The sequence below is a fragment of the Amphiura filiformis genome, chromosome 3, assembly GCF_039555335.1.
Source record: "Amphiura filiformis chromosome 3, Afil_fr2py, whole genome shotgun sequence".
Lineage (NCBI taxonomy): Eukaryota > Metazoa > Echinodermata > Ophiuroidea > Amphilepidida > Amphiuridae > Amphiura > Amphiura filiformis.
This window is the reverse complement of record NC_092630.1, coordinates 23,154,988-23,179,210: the sequence shown is the minus strand read 5'-3', so window position 1 is coordinate 23,179,210 and position 24,223 is coordinate 23,154,988. Positions and strand designations below refer to the sequence as shown.

The window sequence follows — 24,223 nt, the reverse complement described above, 5'->3', positions numbered from 1 at the left end:
GTAGTCTCAGCAGGGAGTGACCATTAAAACAAACACATGGTATAATTTAGATTATAATTTATTTCAATTGCAATAAAATGTACTTTTAACAATTCCACAGAACTGCTTAATAATAGTCATAGTAGATAAAAGATTTCCTTTATATACATATTGTAATGGGGTTTTTTTTTTTTCAGGGTGAAACATATACTAGCTCGATCCTAATCATTCATTTTTGTTCAATTCACAGAAAAAAGACCAAAAACCTTTGAGCATGCTAGCCACTAAATTTCCAGACTTGGTGCACAATCACTCTTTTAATTTATATAGGCCCAGGGATTTTACAGAGTAAACCGATGTTGTACCAACTGGCAAATTCTAGCATCATCTCTTAATACAGGGAAGTGCAACTGCTCAGTGCCAGTGGTGGGCAAGTGCAATAGCTGCCCTGTGAACATTTGGGAATTTACACACAGCTAGTATACATGTATTGGACTCATCTACACATAGCAGCTATTGCACTCACCCACTTCTGGCACCGAGCAGTCAAATAGACATTTACAGAAACTGATCAGATATCTTCGGAAATTTGTTTGGAAAGATGTCATGTGTGGTAACCAAAAACCACCACAACCAATCACACGCTTGCGGCAGTTCATTCAATGAGTGCGTGCCGTGGTTCTATTGTTCCCACCGTATTGTTCTTACTTGACGCATCGTATTGAGCGTAGTGTCTTACTTTTCATAAAAGTCTTTCTGAAAAGGTCCATTATATTAGTCTTTGTACAAGTCTTTAGGGCTGATTCTAAAGCATGCAAAATGTACCCTTAAAATGCAAGTTTTTGAACCTTTCTGAATGATAGAATACTTTATCCCATTTAGGTAAAGGATTAGCATTGAATATGTTTCATTCAGCAAAACAAAATATTTTTTTATTTTAATACTTTAAATTTTTTCCTATGTCATGATGCTTTGTTTCTATTTTGAATAGATTGAAAAGATTGAACCATGCTCCTTGGTCCATCAACTTTTTTACAGCACAATTTCACCATAGAGCCAACATCAATTGTCTACATCATCTTCAAGCAGCTAACATTAAATCCATCTCCTTTATGTTTATTAACCATTCCTAACAGAAGCTGTTTCTTGTAGCCACTTTTGGATGACTCCAACTCATAGAGTGTGCACAGATTAAACAGAAGAGCCTCATCCAGGTACATCTCAGGGTTGCTCTGCACCATTGATTCCATGCGTGTTAAGGCCTCCTTCAATCGACCCATGTAAAGGAGACATACTGCAATGTTGTTGATAGCCTGCAAGAGAAAGGAGTAGGTGATGGTGAGTGCAATGAACAAGGGATAAGGAATGCAGCAAGGATCAATAATTGATACGACAAGTGCTTGGAGTAGCATTAGCTGCCTGGAGCGCCTTTGTTTTAATTTAGCAGTTAACTACTTTGTGCACCAAACAGCCCATGAAGTTGACCTTTCTGTACTCCAAACAGTCAATAAGAGGATACGCCAGGGCTCGAATTTCAGGGAGGCTACCAAGGCCATTGCCTGCCCCTTTTTCAGTTTTGGCCTTGGTGCCCCAGATCTTTTGTCAACTTCAAGGCATTCTTCATCACTTGTTGGCCTTGGTGTCCTTTTTCTTTGCACAGTGGTCTTGAAAAGGGATGCCACAATAAATTTAAATTTGAGGCCTGGGATTTGATAGGAAAGAGCAAGATATACAAACTTGATGTGGGGAAACTTGCCATACAGTTAGCATACAGAGGGACAAGAAACAACAAATGTAGGCACAGAGGTAGGTAAAGTTTGATGGCCAAAAGTGACCAATCACAAGCCAAAAGAGGTGCAAAAAACACCAGGGCCCAGCAACTTCAGCAAGTACACTGGAACAAGTGATGAAAATCACTGTGCACCTGAGCAGACAAACTAAACCAACACTAAAACCAATAGATAAAAAAAAAGTAACTTAAGTTTCCAACAGATAAACTGCTCTTCTTCAAGGACAATATTGGCCTGACAAAGCAATTGGTGAGCTGACAACAAAATTAGGTGACATAGTTACAAATGTGGGTGGTTAACTAATGTTACTATACCTCATAAATATTTATTAGGTAATCCAGACATCTTATTGGTTAATAACGCCAGCGTCCGATACGGTATTTTGACTACTTCCCGCGCCTGTGCAATTACGCGCACGCTGGGAAGTAGTAAAACTTCCGCACCCTACTACCACACGGTGTCTCGACCCGCGCGTCACCGTTCCTTCATACGTAACATTATGAGGTATTTATGAGGTATAGTAAAACAAATACAACATGTTTTATTTCGGGAAAGTAGTCAAAACTACTGGTCCCTCGGTGTTGGATGATTTGACTACTTCCCGACGCGTCAGCGGAGGGAAGTAGTCAAATCATGTTGTATTTGTATAATGTTACATTCCTGGTGGTAAAACAAGGGTATGACATGAACTCAAAAAGAATGTCAAGAGTTCTGGGATATTGAAAATGCTAGTCAGAAATATCCAGTGTGCAACATAGGACTTGTTGACTATCAGATTACTGAAATGGTGGTAGTGTTTTGGGTGGGGTAGGGTTGGATTGTTTTTTGTGTTTTTTTTTGGGGGGGCTAGTCGAGCCTTAACAAAATGCACTTTACAGGGACTGTGTTTTGGAATTTGTAGGAGAGCATTAAATTAGGTGACATAGTTACAAATGTGGGTGGTTAACTAATGTTACTATACCTCATAAATATTTATTAGGTAATCCAGACATCTTATTGGTTAATAACGCCAGCGTCCGAGTACGAGTATTTTGACTACTTCCCGCGCCTGTGCAATTACGCGCACGCGGGAAGTAGTAAAACTTCCGCACCCCTACTACCACACGGTGTCTCGACCGCAGCGTCACCGTTCCTTCATAACGTAACATTATGCTACACAACGGCGATTCTGCAGATGCGTTTATCGTGAAAATGGCGTCTGCTGCAGTTATTTTGCCGAGATTACCGATGGATAATAACACGAGAATTTGACGTTTTATGAAACAAAATGTTATTTATGGAATGTTAAAAAGAAAATTCGAATAATATAGGTCAAAATGTAAATTGATTGAACAGAAATCCTCCAATAAAATCAGGTAAGCAAAATATTAAGCTTATTTACCATGCCGGCCGGCACGTTGACTGGTGTGTGTTTTGACTTTTGTTTACAATTTTACCGTGATAGTGAAAATATTTATGAGGTATAGTAAAACAAATACAACATGTTTTATTTCGGGAAAGTAGTCAAAACTACTGGTCCCGAGGTGTTGGATGATTTGACTACTTCCCGACAGCGTCAGCGGAGGGAAGTAATCAAATCATGTTGTATTTGTATAATGTTACATTCCTGGTGGTAAAACAAGGGTATGACATGAACTCAAAAAGTATGTCAAGAGTTCTGGGATATTGAAAATGCTAGTCAGAAATATCCAGTGTGCAACATAGGACTTGTTGACTATCAGATTACTGAAATGGTGGTAGTGTTTTGGGTGGGGTAGGGTTGGATTGTTTTTTTTGTTTTTTTTGGGGGGGCTAGTCGAGCCTTAACAAAATGCACTTTACAGGGACTGTGTTTTGGAATTTGTAGGAGAGCATTAAATTGCTCTTCTGGAGCCTTCAAGGAGAGCTGTTCAGGGCATTTACAATACAATGTAGGGAGAAAATAGTCAACTAAGGCGAGCTAAAAATCACTCTCCTATATGAGATTTAAGGAGAGCAGTAGAGAGCAATTGCTCTCGCTCTCCTCAAAAGGCTGTTCTGACTTTACACTATACTTACAATGAAGTGATCTGGTTGACACTTGAGCGCTTCTTCAAAATGTTGGTGTGCTTCACTGTACTGGTTCTCAGCTAACGAAAGGAATCCTCTGTTTAGATCAATCAATCAATATAAAAATATTGGGTGTCTTGATGAAGTAAATGGTAGTAAGTCAATGCAAAATTTTACCAAACAATAGTGTACATTTCCAATAGCAAACAATTTGTGAAAAGCTATCATATCACATTTGCTCACTATCGTTTGATCAGTTCATAATAGCCTTCTAACATTGTGGATTAATATCAATTTTAACATCACAGATTAATATCAATATAATTTATTTCAAGAATTTCGCCAGAAATATCCCAAATTATTAATTCAAATCCCATACTTTTGTCCACTTTATTTAACACACACAATATAGATCAGACAGGTCAACTATATCACTCTAAATGTGGTTCTACTTTTTGGCGTGGTGGTAATTCTTTCCTAGGCCTACACTAACTTAAATGTTGACTGTTGACTGTTCTAATCAAACTAATATAGTTCATGGAGAGACAAAATTATTTTTATGGTCTTCCTGTTTTTCTCTTTGAAATGATATGAACTAACTTATTTATTTGACAGTTTATACTTTTGTATCATCATACTTACTTATTCATATATACTTTGGCTTTATCAACTGTGGTTGGCTCTTCCTTATTCAGCTCCTCCACCCTTTGGAAAAGTGTCTGGGCTGATTTTAAGTCTCCCAGCTGCAGAAATATTCTTCCAATGGCAGACATTAGGTTACCACGGCTACCACTATCTTTCTGGCATAAAGACTCGTAAACACTGGCAGCTCTATTGAAATCCTGAACAAGAATGAATTAAAGAGAAATGTCTAACTTTTGCACCTGAGGTTTTCTATTTTGTATTAAGGCCAATCATTCACACAAATTATTTTATTTTGTTATGACTTAAATTCTAAAGGCATGTTACCCATTGGTGTAGAAAAGCCAAGACACAAGATACATTTTCTTCTTTTTAATTGTTTTCGTTAGGATTCATGTTAAAACAAGTAGGTAAAATGGGAAAATAAATAAGTTTAATTGAAAAAGATAATTATGTGGTGTATCAGGGTGCCTTTCATTTTCACCAAAACTGCCTGTCCAAAATAATGGGTGTCTAACTGACACCCACCCTGTGGTGTATCATAGTTCATACAGTTATTACACGTAATGAAGCACAACTCATAGATAAGTCTCTACATAATTATACTACATCTCTGTTCAGAAATCAAAATCCTACCTTGATACTGAGAAGACAGTTACCAATACAATACAGCACTCGGACTTCTCTAGATTTCCACAATTCTATTGAAGCTGTAAAGAGATAGAGAGAGGGTCAATCAACACCTTCCCAATTAATGTACTAGTATTTAGATAAGGCTTAAAAAAATAAATAGTTAACTTGCCCTTTAGGTGCCAACAACTGGGTCGGTCGGTCGATTTAAGTTTTTTTTTTTAATTTCTGCAAAATACAACATTATGCGTATGCCGCAACTCTTTATAACGTCGTGGTGGTGTTATTTTTCATTCAATGCCTTAGATACTCCGATCATCATTTGCAGAAATTTGTTGTGATTAAATACTAGTATCTTTTCAAAAAACAAAAGAGAGCATGTTTTCAATGTAATCACAGGGTTTATATGAAACACAAACGCAAAATCTAGTGAGAATTTGTTTATACGCAGTTAAACATAGATAAAACAAATATTTTGAAATTATAAACCAAAATATCAAAATCTGACATTAAAAAAAAAAAGCAAAAAAAAAAAGCGACCCTGTTTTTTTCAGATTTTTGGGTCGGTCGATAAGGGCAAGTCTTTTTTTTTAAGCCTAAGTAAGTATTACACATGATAATACTTGTACATTCAAAAATTTTAAACACACAAACCAATGACATCTATTATATTACAACAGGTGACCTGTGCCATGCATGTACACATGCCCCAACACACCCCAATAGTTTCAATATTCAACTGCAGACACAAATGTGTGAGTGTTATACGTTTTAATGTAGCAAGTTTTCACTATTTAATTGTGGACTGACCCTATGTAACCCCAACTGATGTCTTGTTTATAATGTGTTTTTATGCCATTTTCAACCTGGTAAACAGTGTCCAGGAATCGTGGCTGCGCCCGCTGTTACACACTCACATGAGAAATTTTGCCGGTGATTATAAACACACATACACAAGCAAACCAAAAACCATTAGTTACCATGTAATAAAGACTCAACTCACCTTTTCTATTCTCAGGAGTGAGTTCTATACTTGTGCCAAATTCACTCAAACCGGACTCCAGATTATTCATTATCTGAAAACAATATACAGCCAGAATTAAAGCAATATTTTCAGACTCGTCTCTACATCTTTTGTTTTGATATCCTTCTGCCAACACCATTTTGTGCATGACATGATCACATCAGAATCTTTAAATGGGAGTAGAAATAATATTAAAGTGATCAGAATATTTTGGACACAAGGTTTATGAATTCATGATATCACTATCCACCCTTTACATTACATGTTAGAGCAAGAGGGAAAACTAATACAGTGCAGGGTGGGGTATTAGTCTATTAGATCTCCCAACTAATCAGAGGAAGGAACCTCAAATTTGTTTATATTTGACCGATAGTGTGCGATCCAACCTTTGATAGCCTTAACCTTTGCTAAGGGTCATTAATGTGTACATCCATATGACAAGGATGTACTTGTTGGCTGCTCCATGTGTCTCTTTTTATGTAATAGCTAGGAATAAATACAAGACCCATCTCAAGTGGAGGTTACTTCAAATCATACCCATGTCACAGGGCTTAGGAATGTTTTCTGTATTCCAAAACCATGTCATCACTTGATGACCATTCTCTGTTGCACACCCAGTGCATAGTATAGTCCATTCAATAATATTCTCACCTTATTACACACACCAAGCACATGATATAGTCTGTTCAATGCTTCTTGGTGTTTCCCTGTGTACTGTGGTAGTTCAGCATGGATTACACGGAATGAAAATGGAACCATAGAACCTGCAGAAAGAATTTCAAAAAAATGATAAAGATAGCATCAAACAATGTGTGGGGTACTCAAGTTTGGTTTGGCACTTCTCAAGAATAAAGGACCCATTGTTATAGACGAATCCAATTTCACGCATTCCTATACCTCAATGGCTGCCAAAGTTGGGTCCCGTCGGCTCAATTTCACCTAAAATGTGAAATAATGCAGCCTTGGAGGGTATTTTAAACTGCGCGCATTCTATCACCCGTGTTACACGTAGACAAAAGAATGATGACAGTTTACAACACAAAAGGATCTAACATCAATTTTTAAGCGGCTTTTTGGTGTTGTGGGGACCCAAAGATGGCCGACCAAATCCTGACCATGACTTGGCTCGTTGGATTCGTCTGTACCTACAGTCCCAACATTCCAGTAAATTTAACACATTTCCCGAAATCCTTGGCACATGGATATCCTGGATGTAATATCTGGAATGTTTGATCTCTGGCTGGGCAGATAAATTGAACTACAGATGCCTTTATTTACCTCAAAATATTCTAGGAGGTATACTTCTACTGCAGATAATCTCAAGCCAGACTTCACCTGCCATATCATGGGTGGCGATATCAGCAATAGTGCATCATGGGAAATATTATAAATATCACAATGCAGTTTTCTAGAGTGGTTTTTTTTTGCAGGTGGTATTTCCTTATCTGTCCTTGAAGAAAAATGTTGGGTTAAAGGTCACTTACCTTTCCTTCCAGGGTAAAGGTCAGGGTAGTATTCAAAGTAGAGGTCAGGTTGGTCCATATTTCCAAACGCTTCACACTCAGTCTCTGCTAGTGTATATTGTTGGAGTTTCAGTAATACCGCTATCCGTGTGAACCACACCTACAAGAAAAATACCGAATATGAAGTGACAATAAGTCCTTTAATTAGTTGTTTCTAGATATTACTTTTGTACGACAAGATTTTTAAGAGAGTGCAGGTTCATGTTTTACAATTACATAAATTCCAACGTATATTTTGGAAAGTCAACATCAATGTATAGCACATGATACTCTTTTGTTTAAGTCTTGTTAGAAATGTCTAACAGCTCAAGTTAAATTCAGTTTTTCCCTGTCTGGAAAAAATATTTTTAAATTTTCCCTGGGTGGCTAGAAACCCTGTCTATGGGTGTATGTGGCGGTGTGTGTAAAAATAAGCAGGTACCTCAGCTTAAACAGGTAATTGCTCTAAAAGCTCCCTTATTAAATGCAATTAGGAATAGAGAATAAAATTTCCACATGGAATGGCAGGTTTATCCAGCAAACAAACAAATGTGTCCAACTTGAACCAAGTAATTCTTACTTGTAGGGTTTCCGGTGAATGTTTAGATGGCATTCCGTGTTGTCCTTTGCCTTGTGCCATATTTGTCAACATTAGCCCAGTCAGGTCAACTGCTGCACGCAAGCACCCATTTTCCTGAAAATAGAAAATATGCATTCTTTATGAAGCACTAAATATATACAGCCCATACTTTTCTCCTCCAGGATGGAAAAGGCCCATTTGCAGTAGCCCTCAGTATCTGTGAGAGTGATCGACATAGGAAGATTTTCTTTTGATGTTTTTTTTTTTAATTTTCACACTTGAGCAGAAGGAAACTCCCTTAATGCTATTAATGCAAGATTATGCCCAAATTTAAACAGTTGAAAACATTATCTCTAGTATTTTAAGCAGTACTATAATCACAGAGGAGTAAGATAAGACAGAGCGCGTACCACCAGTCAAAGTCTCCGCCTCATCCGATAATGAGGGCCGATTGTTCCATGAAATCGACAGGCGAGACTGCTACGCAATTACCAGCGTATTTTCATGGTCTATCGCGTAATCGCGAAAAGCACGCATAGCGCTCTATCGCGTGCTCAGCGTATCTGCGAAAACGCATAGCGCTGGCGTGATTGTTTGACACAGCACGATCGAACAATCGGCCCTCATGAATATGCGAGAACTGGTACCATACAATACACGGGGACTTTGACTGATGGTACGCGGTCTGTTTCTCTTTCGTCCATGACTATAATACTTATCTCATACGTTTTTACGATTATGGTTCATCAGAAAACAAACTAAAAACTGATGGACGGACCCTCATATTTTTTACCTAGAATGGCAGTACAATCAGACCTGAAACTAACCTTTAGTGATAAACACTGATAATGCACAAAAAAAGCTGCTGAAAAACAGCGTACAATTGGGGTAAAATGGCTCAAATTGGCCTGAAAATAAAAGTAAACACATAAATTTGACCAACATAAACAGCTGAAATCTTTTAAAAAGAGGAAAAGTTTCAGGTCTGTACAATGTTTTTATTTAGTGCTGAGGGTGATATAAACTCCTCAACAAAAGTTTGTAAAGTTTTTTCAAGCATCTATATCTCAGATTATTTGTGTTATGTTCATATCGTGTTGCATATCAATGGATAGCTACTTTATTCCCCTTTACAATGACACCACATAGGAAACAATCACCTTTTTCACGCCTGAGCACACGTCTTGTGAATGTAGTGGGGTCTCATACCGAATGTGCCAAATTAACCATTATTCTTTGCAGCAAGCTGCAATCCCATATCTCCATAATCTGGGACCTAATGCAATCCTCCAAGATGACAACGCTTGCTCCTACAGAGCCAGAGTAGTCAACGACTACCTACAGAATATGGGAGTAGAGAGAATGGAATCAGCCCAGACCTCAATCCTCAAGAACACTTGTGAGACCAGCTTGGTTGCGTTCTGCGTGCTTAAGTAGCCAATGCAACCACATTGAATGACCTGTGATGAATCCTGGTTGAAGAATGGAATGCCATTCCACAGCAATGTGTGACCAGGCTGGTTACCAGTATGAGGAGGAGGTGCCTGGCTGTTGTGGCTGCGTATGGTTTTCCACCCACAATTGAGGTTAGTGAGGAGTGTTGCTTGAGCACGGAATAATGGTCAATTTGGCACATTCTGTTTGAGACCCACTACATTCACAAGACCTGTACTCAGCCGTGAAAAGGGTGATTGTGTCAAATGTGGTGTCATTTTTAAGGAAAATAACATACCTTTTATATTGATATGAAACACGATATGAACAAGTCACAAATAATCTGAGATACAGATGCTTGAAACAAATTTCCAAACTTTTGTTGTGGAGTTTAGCTGGATACTTACCAGAAGCCTTTTCAGTCCATCAAGATCTCTGGTAACTTGATTGACAGTGAGTGCCTTTCTTTGTGTGGCCTCTGCTTCTCCCATATACCTATATACCAGATCCTTCAATGGGTCACCCTGTAAGTAGAACAATGTATAGTGAGTACCGGTATGATATAAGATCAGACCCATCATCTACTTCTTGCACACAACACACACATCCCCCCTCCTCTAAGAAAACCCAACTCCCCCAGAATGATCATTGATCTCATTTGCTCTAAATATTGGGCTAGTGATTAGCAAAATATGCCCTTCATCCCAGCAAACACAAATGTTTTACAGAAAACTTTAAATGTCGAGTCACATAAATAAGACATGTTTATAACCTTCATGAAAGTTCATCTGTGTTGGTATAAATAACGATTTTGATTTACACTTTTGATCCAAACACACAAAAAAATTATTCCTACTTCCTCCTGAAAGTTTGGCCCCGGGCCCCGTCTTTGTTGAGAAGTTCAAATCAAATCAAAGCCAACCAACCATCTCTCACCAAAGATGGGCCGGTTCAAACTTTCAGGCGTCTATGAGTCTGTTATCAGGTCAAAGGTCAAAAAGATTGTGACTTGATAAACTCACTCACTCACTGATGAAAGATGGAGTACCATCTGAAAAGTTAAAGTCATAACCAAACTAGAGGTGAGACAAAGTATTAACATTTTAATTTCTACACATTTCAAACTTGGTACTAACCTGAGGTTCATCAGCGATAATGCCTGGCATTGTGAGTTGTTTCCTATCCACATACTCAGTCCCGTGTAACGATGCCAGTCTACCAGCAAGCGCCCTCTGTGTAGCCTCTGATGGTAACCAGGCATCGTGGCGTCGATCACTCTCACTGATACTGAGTGCTGCTGCAAATGGGTCCTCTCCTTCCTGTGCGAGGAAAATTATTTACAACCATAACTAGAGTTTGTCATAAGTGGCAGAATCAGGGGAGGGGGCGGGGGACACATCCGCCCTATATATAATTTTCCATGCAGATGGCTCCCGCAAAATTTTAATAGAAGATAAACTAAAGCAATAATTGTCCTGTGTACCCTTCTTTTTAGTGTGAAAAAACATCCTGTTTTGGGTCAAAATTGCGCAATTAGGTGTGCATCACGTACACTGACCTATCAATGCCAAAATTTACCTTCATTTTGGGCAAAAATAGTCTGAAAATGGACATTTTTGTCATGCGCTTCACACACGAATGTCCCAGTAAACCCGGCACAAAATATGCTTGTCTCCCCCTAAATTTTAATGCTTCCGCTACAACTGGAGTTTGTCTTAAAATCATTTCAATCAAATATGTCATATTAGAGAATTTGAGCAAGGGATTAAGCTATGAATCTGACCATAGGGGGTAATTATCAATTTCTATATTTCATAATATTAATCAAGACAAAATAATGATATTTATGAGAATCTTACCAGTGACAGACTATGTGAGAATGGATGCGATGATGGCGACATGGACGTAGGCGAGAATATTCCCCTTGACGACTCCGAGTCTGCCGTGACTGGACTTTGCTGCAACCTATCCTGCGGTGACTGTGGCGTGAGTTGGTGTGGGCTTGTGTCGTGTATAACACCTGCAGCTGATGTAGTGTCCAACTTCAACTGTTGCTCTCCTGGAGAGAACACCAGTGCAACTCCTGGTGGAGATTGCGGCGAGAGTGGATGCGGGCCTGTGTTGTGAATGACCCCGGCATTCTTATCTAAAGGTAGCTTCTGATCTGTCGGAGAAGTGATGGAAGAGTCAAAAGCACCTGTGGCTAATTTGCTCTGTTCTAATAAAGTCATTGCAGCTGGTGGTGTCTTCTGGTCTTGCGACGTTTCGAGAGGTGATTGCTTCTCCTTTTCCCCCTCCTCGGCTGATTCAAATCCAGTTTCGGTTTGGTCAAGAAGATCAATGGACTGCGTATCTGGCTGACCTACTACATTGTTATCATCCTCCTCCTCCAAGCTGAGTGTTGAAAAGAGTTCTCTTGGTGGCGCTGGAGTCTTTTGAGGTACCTGATGGCTTTGTTCCGTGCCATCTTGTGGAGACCTCAGATTATCTTGTGACGCTGAATCCGAACCTAAATCGATACTCATTATAAGACCTTCGTCTCCTTCCAACGTTGATAAAGACTGTCCTGGCCCTTGCAAGGAAGATGTTCCGCTGTCTTCTCGCACATTTCCGCTGTCGTCAATAGACCCTAATGACTGGGGTGGGGTCACAAAATTGCCTGCTTCTCCTGCACTCGTGAATGAATCAAAGAAATCTTTTCCTTCTAGAGTATTGCCAGACAAAGATTCGTCCTTGAATAGATCGCTGACGACTGGTTGTGGTGTATCGTCAGGTACAGGAGGGAAGAAATTGGATGAACCACACCACTTGAGTTGGCTGCCAGGACTACCTATTGGTTGTGACTCATACCCATCTTTACCTGAAGGGAAAAACATTGGACAGGTAGGTGATCATTTTAACATTTCTAAAGAAAGTTAAAGTTATTTTTGTTTTGTTTTGTTATTTTAAATCAAATCATTTGGCCAAATGTTTCTAAATAAATCCAGGAGACCTTCAACTGTTAGTAGAAATGTGATAGTGACTGTTCAGTGCCAGAAGTAGGTAAGTGCAATAGCTGTCATGTGAACAATTTACATGCAATATATTGTACTCATCTACACATGGCAACTACCCACTTCTGGCACTGAGCAGTCGATATGTTCACACAAAAACTTGCAACATTTAGGTAGACATTGGGCTGTCCCTCACCTGGGGTGTAGATTTCAAATTGAGTCACCCGTTCAGGTAACCAGGGCCGGATTTACCATTGGGTCAGATGGGCCCGGGCTCAAGGCCCCCAAATTGCCCTGTCATCTTCCTAGTAGACCCCGTTTTGGCCAAAATAGGGTCAAATTGCTAAATTTTGCACGCTTCGTGCGAACTGGCCGTTATGTAGCTAATTTCATCTTTATTTGGGGCTGGAATAGTCTGATATTGAAAATTTTGTGCGGGCTATGCGCGCAAATGTCCTTGTGGAACATGCAGATCATTTGTACACACAAGATGGCAAAAGGCTGATGGCCTATATTAATGCCAGCTGATATGGTGAATGATGACTAGTCTTCAACATGGGCAGTGATAGCGTGCACATATTGTTCAGATTCTCTAACTCTGCACACTATATGTGCGACATAGTCTAACACACAACCTTAAACCTTTGACCTTTTATACACACATACCTGTGGAAGGTGGGGTTTCTATTGATATTGTTGGCCCTGTAGTAGGCTGTGCAGGCGGCTTATCATCAGTGGCTTCTTCAACTGGTGTTTCAGGGGTAGATGGACTTGGCTCTTGCTGTGTGGTATTCTCCACATCTAAATATACACAATATAAAGAATAAAGATTAGAAGGCAGTCTTGTGTGGAGAGCGATACATACCGGCCTCTCTTTGGTAAAATTCTGGTATACCCTGTACACCCTGTGTTTTAGGGTTAGGGCTAGGGTTATAATTAGGGTTAGGGATATGATTAGGATTACGGTGGATTAGGGTTAGGGTTAGGGTTAGGATTAGGGTTAGGATAATACAATGTACCTGTGCGCAGGGTATTCCAGAATTATTCCCAATCAGAGATATGTACTATCCCTTACCATAAGTCGAGGCTAAATAAGCCTTACCTTAGCCTCAACTTGGCCTCGATATCTTTTGAGGCTAAAAATTAACCTCAACTTAGCCATCGAGGCTAAGAAATTAACCTTATCAGTGACAAGGCTAAGAAATTAACCTCGTCTTAGCCTGAAATGTTTTTGAGGCTAAAAAATTAACCTCGTCTTGGCCTGCTTTAATTTTGAGGCTAAAATTAACCTCAACTTTTTGAGGCTATTATTAGCCTCAAAAATATGGTCACATGATAGGTCAGAGGTCACCAACTGTCAGGGAGCAGACTAACTGTATGCTGCTCAGAATTGCCAATAATTTTGAAAAATTAACAGTTTAAAGGGTATTTTAGGCTTTTTTTACTGGTGCCTAGTTCATGGGGAGCATGGCAACCATGTCTCTGGAAGAAAAATCAGCTTTTCGTAAGTTTCAAAGTATGTATTTTATTGCTTCTTTTTTTTCATGAAATATGGGCCTTTTGAGGTTGTCGAATTCAGCAGACATGCATGTATTGTAGTCTGCAGACATGTATACTGCAGTTTGATGCTGGCTGACCCTGGTGAAAGCGTGTTACTGCACTGATGTTGTTAGGGTGTTATGTTAATTGATGTTTGGGGATGTTTGTACTTTAAATTGGGGTGGGTTATTTAGAGAGTTCAAATATGGTGAGTTAATGTTGTTGGGAAAGTTCAAATAATGAAATATGATAGGTTGTCATATATTGGAAGTGTTATGTTAAGATGGGATGAAGTGGTGTGCATGCAATATAATGTCAATGTACTGGAGATGTTTCTACTTTGAAGTGGGGGAGGGTCATCTGGAGAGCAAGTGTGGTGAGTTTTCACCTACACCCGATTTGAAAGAGTTATATGCGGGAGTTCTATTTGGTAAAAGTTGAGATGTGGACATGTGGTATATGGGGATGTTTGTACTTTTAAGTGGGGATGGTCATTTTGAGAGTTCTTATGGTGAGTTGTCACCTTCAGCATATTAAAAGAGTTGTTTGGTGACATTGGGATATGGTGTACGTGTCATAAAGATAAACTCTTCCAATACGCTAAAGGTGACAACTCTACAAATTACCCCTGCCCACTTCAAAATACAACTGTCCCGTAACATTGACAGCACACCATATCCCAACTTTACAAATAAAACTTTCCAATACTAGTATGCTCAAGGTGACAACTTGCACCATATTGGAACTCTTACCAAATGACAACTCACCATAGTTGGATTTTCCAATTGACAACTCACCATATTGGAACTCTCCAAATGCAACTCACCAAATAACCCTACCCCCACTTCATAACACCCAAAAAATATCAGTAACACTTATCACCTAGCTGGATCAATAAATAGCCCAACCGTCCCTGCATGCATGTAATGTTTAGCCTCGTAAAATAGCCTCAAATTATTAGCCTTGTCTTTAATAGCTTAGCCTCTAAATATTGCGAGGCTTAACTAATTTAAATAATTAGGCTAATTTTCAGGCTAAGACGAGGCTAAGATAAGGCTAAGACGAGGCTAGTTATTTACTGAGGCTAATATTACGAGGCTAATTATTTGAGGCTAATTATTTGAGGCTTATCTAATTTGCATAATTAGGCTAATTTTCAGGCTAAGGTGAGGCTAAGGTAAGGCTAAGACGAGGCTAGTTATTTACTGAGGCTAATATTACGAGGCTAATGATTTGAGGCTAATGATTTGAGGCTAATTATTTGAGGCTAATTATTTGAGGCTTATCTAATTTGCATAATTAGGCTAATTTTCAGGCTAAGGTAAGGCTAAGGTAAGGCTAAGACGAGGCTAAGGATATGAGGCTATTCATGAGGCTTATTTTCTGAGGCTAAGTCGAGGCTTAGATAAGGCCTCGACCTTTGGTAAGGGATGCCATCTTTGTCTGCATTCAAGGAATGCAAAATATTATACCCCAGAATTAGTTCACCATGCTCCCATCAAAACTATTATTTAAAGTGTGTGCTTTGTCTAGAATGGTTCCAACAGAGCTGTTTGTAGTAGGTCAGGCCTGGGGGAAACTTTACAAAATCCTGCTACAACATTTGCCCAGTAGGTGGTATACCCAGTATGTATACAGCGGATTACAGCCGGGCCAAAATGATGTACACCGGGAAAATGTTTATCTTTGCCCCCCCCATCATTTCATTTGAAAGAAGAGGCAACCCCAATTATTGCTTACCCTCACTATCTTGGAACAAAAACCCTGATTGGTCTTCACAAGCATCCTCCATGTTTTCAAACAGACTGGCATCAAATGGCTTGGGTGATGAAATTCCTGACGGTGCTTGGGTATCTGTTAAATAAAAGGGAAGTTTTGGATTAAATAGTATACAAGTAATAATTAATGATCTTAACACAAAATTAAGACCTACCTTAACTTCCGGTCATTGACCTTCTTCAGGAGACTGGCAACCTAGGAATCAGTGACATATTTCACATCTGATCACAAAATTTGGGAATACACTCATGGGAATTTGAACCCTCATCATGGTTGGTTGACTCTGATGTATAAATTGCCTCTTTCACAGCCCTTCTAAGTATCTAACATCCCGGTCAAAGATTTTTACTTAATCCAATGGCATGATAAATAGTATACAGTACTGCATAAAGAATATTATATCTTCCATATAGAAAGATTATGGGAATCAATTACTATTAGAATAGAATAGAATAGAATAGAATAGAATAGAATAGAATAGAATAGAATATAATAGAATAGAAAATTGAAATGCTCAATTCACTTGTGATAGACAAGTAAAGCAATAAACCCGGGCAATAAACAGGGGAGTATGGGTTTGATAATAATTAACCCTAGCTAATTCCCTTTGAAAAACATACTCCCTCTGTGGAAGACTTTTTGAAATCTTCCAAAGGGATGGCAGATATCAACTGGAATAGCACATTACCTTGGTTAGTAGTGTCCTGTACCATAAAGCTGCCCGTTATGCCCAATGGATCACCTTCAGGCTCCATGATTAGTATTACCAACACCTGTCCTTCTTATGAGACTTTATGTGTTAGATGACCAGGTGACGTGCTTGAGTCAGTATGATTGTGAGTGATAGTTTGATGTGTACACAAACATACAACCTGAGTGAAGTAATTAGTATAATAATATGAGTTAGTGACCATGTAGGAAATAGTGCCTGTCTCAGACTAGTCCGAATAATCAGACCCAGAATAAAATATTAATTTCTGACATGATCCTGTTCTGGGTCTGAACTGTTTCCATATGAAATCTTGATGGCAAATTGGACAATAGAAGCACATGGTTCTATGTGACAGCTTTTTAATCCCTATTCATGTTACGTGAATCACGCTATTGTGGACCATCCTTCTGATACGTGAGTGTTTGGACAAGCGGAACGGTCTTTTGTCTACCTCTCTGTTTGTAAACAAACCAGGAGGTCGAAATCGTCCTCCTCGCCGAATACGAAAGTCAGCGTAATAGTACGGCACTAGTCTCAGACAAGCTATTTTCTCATCAGCAGCAGCACTTTAGTAATTTTCCTCAACCGATATGGACCAGTGGAGTAGCCTAGCCAAGGGGGCGCAATGGGGGAAGTCTTGGCCGCCCTGATTTTAAAGATTTTTAGGCCTTTTTTGTAATTTTTAGCTCATTTATGACCGACCATTTAGGTCAAAATTTGCACCCCTGGAAATTTGATCCGATTACGATCAATACCAAAAAATGTACAAGAGCATCTTTACAGTGCTATAGGGTGCTTGCACACTGAGTAAAGCCCATTGGAAATATCCTTGTGAAATACAAAGATTCACATGTGAAAATGTACAACAAGCTATATTACTACGGTACAGAAATATCACATATTCCACTTACCATTGAATCCTATCTTAAACCAGCTGTTAATATTTATATATTCCTGTGTTAAATTTACCCGTTATTGAAAATTTTGTTTGATTTATGTCAACCAAAAGAAAATTTTTAAACCGCTGTATCTAGCAAGTCGAGTTCAGTTGACCAAAAATGGTAGCTCCTGGTCACCTCGGATTCATATCACTCTCCTCTCCCCTCAGCAGGGTGCTGTGCCACCCCGTATCGTGTTTTAATAATCGGCAAATGTTGTTCTCGCCGCAGGTCTCGCCAACTCCTTTTTAATTGTATTATCATGTTTGTTCTTGCTGAGGGTGACATGCTGGTAACCTCTCCCCTCAGCAGGGTGTTGTGCCACCCCGTATTTCGCGATTTTGCATATCTTGTTATTAATTCGTGCTGCTTTATTTATTATGTTTCTAGCTGAGGGTGACGTGCTGGCAACCTCTCCCCTCAGCAGGGTGTTGTGCCACCCGTATTTCAGCGATGTTACATTTTGCTATTAATTTGTGCTGCTTTACTTATTATGTTTCTAGCTGAGGGTGACGTGCTGGCAACCTCTCCCCTCAGCAGGGTGCTGTGCCACCATCACATTGCTGTAATTCCATGCTGAAATATTTCTCGTTCTGTCTGTTTTGATCTTATTCACCATTTAATAATTATTATGTTTTTATATTGATCATGTTGAACTTTGTTTTTGCTATAATGGACTGTAATATAATAAGGTCTTTGTTTTTATTGCTTATTGTATGCATATGTTTTGCTACCATGCGTCTTTCACTTGGTTTGGGACCCTTTGCTCGTTTTTATTTGTTCTCCATTCCTTGTGAGGGATGCTTGGTGTAGCCTAATGTAGTTTGTATTTTAAGGTGTATTCTTTAAGGATTTTTGTTCACTGATATTTTGTGTTTTCTTTTATGTATGTGTGCTCTGTAAAGCGCATCGAGACTTTTGTATGATGCGCTATATAAATCTCTTTTATTATTATTATTAACTATCACTAGATGTTTCGGAATTGAGGTCAGCTAAAAAGTAGACCATTTCCGACTTCGGCAGTTCGGGGACTGTAATTGGTGTACATGTCACATTTTGAACAGTGAGCGAGAAGTGACCAACTTGACCAGCTTTTTTAATGGAACTGCTATCAAAATCCCTCTAAAATTCCATGTGCGATTGTCTTATCACCATAAAAAATCATATATTTGGGTCAAGTAGAGTATAGAAAACATATTTATAAAATAACTAGAAACATCGCGGTTTTCGACGCAAGGCGTCGAATGGGATGCCTCCACCATGGGGCGATTTAAATGTGTACAAATCCATTTTTAGTAATTTGACCTCAGATGACCCTTGGGTGACCCTGGATGACCCCAAAATGACATGCCAAAATTTGGCTCTAAATGTTGACTGTACCCACCAAGTTTCATGCCCATACGACCAATTTTATTAATTTGACCTTAGATGACCCCGAAATGACCATCCAAAATTTTGGCTCTAAATGTTGATTGTACCTACCAAGTTTCATGCCCATATGACAATTTTTAGTAATTTGAACTCAGATGACCCCTGGGTGACCTTGGATGACCCTGAAATGACCTTCCAAAAATTTGGCTCCAAATGTTGACTGTACCCACCAAGTTTCGTGCCCATACGATCAATTTTATTTATTTGACCGTAGATGACCCCTGGGTGACCTCAGATGACCCCAAAATGACCTTCCAAGAATTTGGCTCTAAATGTTGACTGTACCCACCAAGTTTCATGCCCATACGACCAATTTTATCAATTTGACCTTAGATGACCCCTGGGTGACCCCGGATGACCCCAAAATGACCTTCCAAAAAATTAACTCTATATGTTGACTGTACCCACCAAGTTTCATGCCCATAAGACAATATTTAGTAATTTGACCTTAGATGACCCTTGGGTGACCCCGAAATGACCTTCCAAAAATTTGGCTCTAAATGTTGACTGTATCTACCAAGTTTCATGCCCATACAACAGTTTTTAGTAATTTAACCTCAAATGACCTTTGACCTCAGTATATGACCTTGAACATCACCCAAAAAAAAGTATCCAGAGTTTTTGACCATGACCCAACTATCCTGAAAATCTGAAGTCAATCCGCCCATCCATGCCCGAGATACAGCATCCGGACGGAACAGTTTTTAGTAATTTGACCATGACCAACTATCCTGAAAATCTGAAGTCAATCCGCCCATCCATGCCCGAGATACAGCATACGGATGGAAGCACAGAAGCTCGGAAGCTCGGACAGTGCAAAAACAGTATGCCTCGCGGTGGAGGCATAAAAATAATTAAATAAGTTTAATTAACACATCATGGCCACTACTCCGAGTTTCATGCTACAAGCATGTAGCAATCATCAGGAAAACATATTTATGTAGCTTTCCTTGACAAGCCTGTTCTTTTAAATTTCAGAGATGTCACAGGCTGACCTAAAAAAATCCTGAACTTGCGAAGCGTAGCGAGCGCAGCGAGCGAAGCTCTCGCGCAACACGGCGGGGGGATCCGGGGGCCCGCTTAAGGGCCCCCGGTGGAGTCCAGGGGTGAAGACCCGGTAGGGGTCGCCCCCCGAAGCCAGATGGTTCTGCACATTTAGCACCACAGTAAAGGCCATTTCAGAGGGTAAAAAGGACAGTTCAAAGCTCCTGGCTTGTTCTACACTTTTAATAAAAGTGCTTCCTTCTTCCAGAAAACATGCTTTAAAGTTTTCAGTTTCCTATATTTTTATGTACAAGAGACACTCTTAAAAAAAGTTTTTTGGCTTTATTACATGGAAGATATGGCTGATGTTGATATATGTGAAGCAGAAAGATAAGACAATATAATTAACTTTTTTTTGTGCTTGGCATCCACTGCCGACCCCACCCCACCCCACCAACCAGCAGGCACCCCACCATGGGCCTTGACAGTAGTTAGAATTTCAGGACGACAAACATTTTAGCAGATGTAGCACCCCAAAAGAGACCATTTTTGACATAAAAACCTGTTTTAGACATTTTTTTGAAAAAATGCTTCCTTCACCCTAAAAAGTGGTTTTAAATGTTCAGTTTCCTATACTTTTGTACATGAGAGACATTCGTCAAAGTCTTTTTTTGGCCTAATAACATGGCCTACATGACCAAAATTGATATATAATGCGCAATATAAAAACAATGATTCATTAAATTTTTAGGGTACTAGTGTGCATGAAGAATACATTTTATGATAAGAGTAATTTGTTAAACATATAGAGTGATGTCACTAGCACTACAAATTGGGACTAAAATAGTAGGCCTATCCCAAGGGAAATACATAGGTCTACACCCACCCCCAACCAACCTCCCCCACCCCCACCCCAAGTCCACCCCGACAGCCACATAAAGCCAAAGGATACAGCTAAAAGGTTCATATCAAACCTGTTGACCCAAGTTTGCTTCCATTTAAACTTAAACATGACTAGACTTGATATTTAGAGTATACATAGGCCTATACGTCTTACGATCAATCCAGCATCATCTCAAACGGCATCGTTCATTAATACACATTACATTCTTCTTACTTGGGTAACATTCATTGAGAAAAAAGAGATGAGTTTTTGAACGCAAACCCCGACACAATCAGTATAGCGTGCTGGTCCGATAATGGATTAAAATTCATAAATTTTGGGCATGAAAAGGTGGTCTCAATAACATAAAAATTTGACCACATGCATGTTTAATGAGTACGGTACCATTATCTAGCCGAGTCATCCAGTCAGGGTTCTAAGGAATTTTCATTTTAAAATTGGAGATTTTCTCAGATCCTGAAACTTTCCCGAGATTTGAGAAAAATCCGGAAATCCGGATAAATCCGGAAATGTGACATCTCTGAAATTTCTATGTAAAATATGTATATGAGTTCTAGGCGAATTTGGTTGACTAGCAAATGTGTTAACTAAGGTTTGCCTGGCATACCTATTAAAGCCATATTATTATAACATTTGCTGAGGAAGATGCCCTCACTGAATTTTTAAAATGCCTTTTTTACACAATTAAATTGTATTTTATTAAACCAATATCATACCCTGCAAAAATCAAGACTCTAGGTGCTGTAGTTTTGTCAAAATCCGAGATTTTGAATAAAACGCCGGAACCGGCGCTTTATTATTACGATGGAATTATTAGTCGAACGCATACACGATGTTCATAACACACAGTACGCATTACGGCGTATGGGACGGTGATATACACAACAAAGGGTCATACCACAACATGACCGAAGGAGTGAGTATGTATTGGCAACATGTGCGCTGGTAGTAAATTCCAATTTTCTTTACTTGTTTTGTTTGAAAATGTTATAATATGGCTTTAAGTGCAGTGCAGTTAGTGCCGTACTATTACGCTGACTTTCGTATTCGGCGAGGACAATTTCGACCTCCTCGTTTGTTTACAAACAGAGAGGTACACAAAAGGCCTGTCAAAACTGTTTCGCTTGTCCAAATACTCAAGTATCAAAAGGATGGTCCACAATAGAGTGATTCAGGCAACATGAATAGGGGATTAAAAAAACAGTGAAGTAGGACCATGTGCTTCTTTTGTCCAATTTGCCATCAAGATTTCGAATGGAAACAGTTCAGACCCAGAACACGATCATCAGAAATTAATATTTTGTTCTGGGTCGAGTCTGATTATTCGGACTACAGTTAGATATGATCACATTTTGAACATGTGAGAGCGGGCTTCATTAAGCTTACTTGTGCACCAAGATCCTGTCTTAACTGTGTAATCCAATAGGAAAATGAAGAAAATTTGGATTTTGACCCTCAAAACTCCAATGTAGCATGATTTTAAAAAAATCTGCATTTGAATAATATTTGATACTATCAAGTAATGAAAGCCACATTTCATGAAACATTTGCGAAAGTTTTGTAAAATGGCCCTTCGTGCTCAAAAATTTCGCCATAAAGTACATACACACATGTTATGACATAGGAAGCCATTGATATGCTGGGACACACAATTTGGCCCATTTGGGGACATTCAGGCGAGCATACTTTTCCTCATAACATTGCCAATTATAGGCCTACATACATGATTGACCCCTCATTTTTTACGTTAAATGATTCTCTTTTTAATGAAAGCAATTTTAGATGAATTTATTAAATTTCAAAATTTTATGAACATGCCTACTACAGTGCAGTGTGACTGTGAGTGTTCATCATAATCATGTCTTCATGATATTAAAAGAGGATTTCGTGATCCTAGCATCCTCTGTTTATGACATTTTTCAGTAGATATCCACGAAAAACGCTTATTTCCAAAATTTCAGTTGATTCCGATTTTGCGTTTGCGAGTTAATATGTAGGTATCCCAGGCAAACCTTAGTTAACACATTTGCTATAGTCAGCGAAATTCGCCGAGACCGGGGCCCAAACACAATGCATATTTACATAGAAATTTGAATTTTTTTCGAGAATAGGTCGGTGAAGGAAACCTACATAAATATGTTTTCTATACTTCACTTGACCCAAATATATGATTTTTTATGGTGATAATCAAGTCGCACATGGAATTTTAGAGGGATTTTGATAGCAGTTCCATTAAAAAAAGCTGCTATCGCCATGAGACTAAGATCTAGAAACACCCCCGAAATGCTGTTTTGGGGAATTTTGCTAGCTGAATCTTTTTGATGAAAGTCAATCTTTGACAAGATGTAACTTTGCCTCGGAAAGTGTTATGAAAAAAAGGTTTTCAGTGTTGGCTTTGTTTACTCAAGGGCTTTAATTTGATATATAAAATGATGCAGTTTGATGGCAAATTTGAATTCACCTAGCATACCTATAAGGCCAAATAAAAAAATAAACATGTTGCACGTCCCCTCCCGCTTCCTTTTTTGAGGTTTCTTCAATTATATTTTTATTTTTTGAAATTCAGTTATAACTTTTCAAAAATATCTCTAGGAAGTAGAGATGCTTTCTATGGCCTTGCTAAAATACAATAAACACTTTTAAAAGGTTTTGTGATAATTAGAGGGGGCCTATCTCTCAGAACAACAAATAAAAAGAGCCCTCCTCCTTTTTCCAGACATTATTGTGAACGCTAAAACAGCTCTAATTATGGGTATTTCGGGGTATTTACACCGATTTTGCGATAAAAAATAAAAAATAAAAAGCCCCCTCTTCCTCCTTTTTTTCAAAAATCCGGACGTGAAACATGTTTTTTATTTTATTTGGCCTAATATGCATCATTGCATGATTATGACACTGCTCCATAGACAATGTGTTGTAATTTCGTTCTGGTGCACCAGAACGAAATTCAAATTTGGCGATATTTTTGCTAAACGAATTAATCTGCAAGAAATATTTGGTACATAAACATTATGTAGCCAGATGTATCCAGTGGTGTAAAAATCTCAACTTTTTTTGGGAAAAGTGGGGGGATGAGGCTGTGCTGTGGATCACGAAATGCCCCTTTAAAGTAGGCTACTTAGCCCTTTCTTTTAGCTTTCACGAAAAAACGTTTCTTAGATCTTGCAGAGACCACTCATGCACTTACTTACTAAATAGAATACTATAGAGAACCACAGAATCCACACGAATGTTGCAACATGACCACTGATATTTTGCCTGTCAAAGTTGTTTTCTTCAATTGGAGGTGTTTCTACTTTAAGAATTGACATTTCAAAATAAATCATTTATTAGC

The 24,223-nt window shown here is 38.9% G+C and overlaps 1 protein-coding gene across 2 annotated transcripts; it reads right to left on the bottom strand.

The window, feature by feature from the left end:
- Nucleotides 1-929: 929 nt before the first annotated feature.
- On the bottom strand, nucleotides 930-24,164 carry LOC140148241 (trafficking protein particle complex subunit 12-like). Of its 2 annotated transcripts, XM_072170112.1 has the most exons (15): nucleotides 24,081-24,164; nucleotides 16,609-16,792; nucleotides 15,882-15,995; nucleotides 13,269-13,403; nucleotides 11,469-12,469; nucleotides 10,746-10,928; nucleotides 10,017-10,133; nucleotides 8,176-8,289; nucleotides 7,578-7,716; nucleotides 6,745-6,857; nucleotides 6,073-6,145; nucleotides 5,076-5,149; nucleotides 4,440-4,639; nucleotides 3,807-3,894; nucleotides 930-1,292 (listed from the first exon to the last, which is right to left on the bottom strand). In XM_072170112.1, the coding sequence occupies exons 2-15, from the start codon at nucleotides 16,673-16,675 to the stop codon at nucleotides 1,050-1,052; spliced, it is 2,661 nt and encodes an 886-aa protein (XP_072026213.1). In that variant the 5' UTR covers nucleotides 16,676-16,792; nucleotides 24,081-24,164; the 3' UTR covers nucleotides 930-1,049. The 2 variants fall into 2 exon arrangements, with proteins under 2 accessions (XP_072026213.1, XP_072026214.1); XM_072170113.1 differs by lacking the exon at nucleotides 16,609-16,792 and having other exon boundaries at nucleotides 24,081-24,160.
- Between the last annotated feature and the right edge of the window lie 59 nt (nucleotides 24,165-24,223).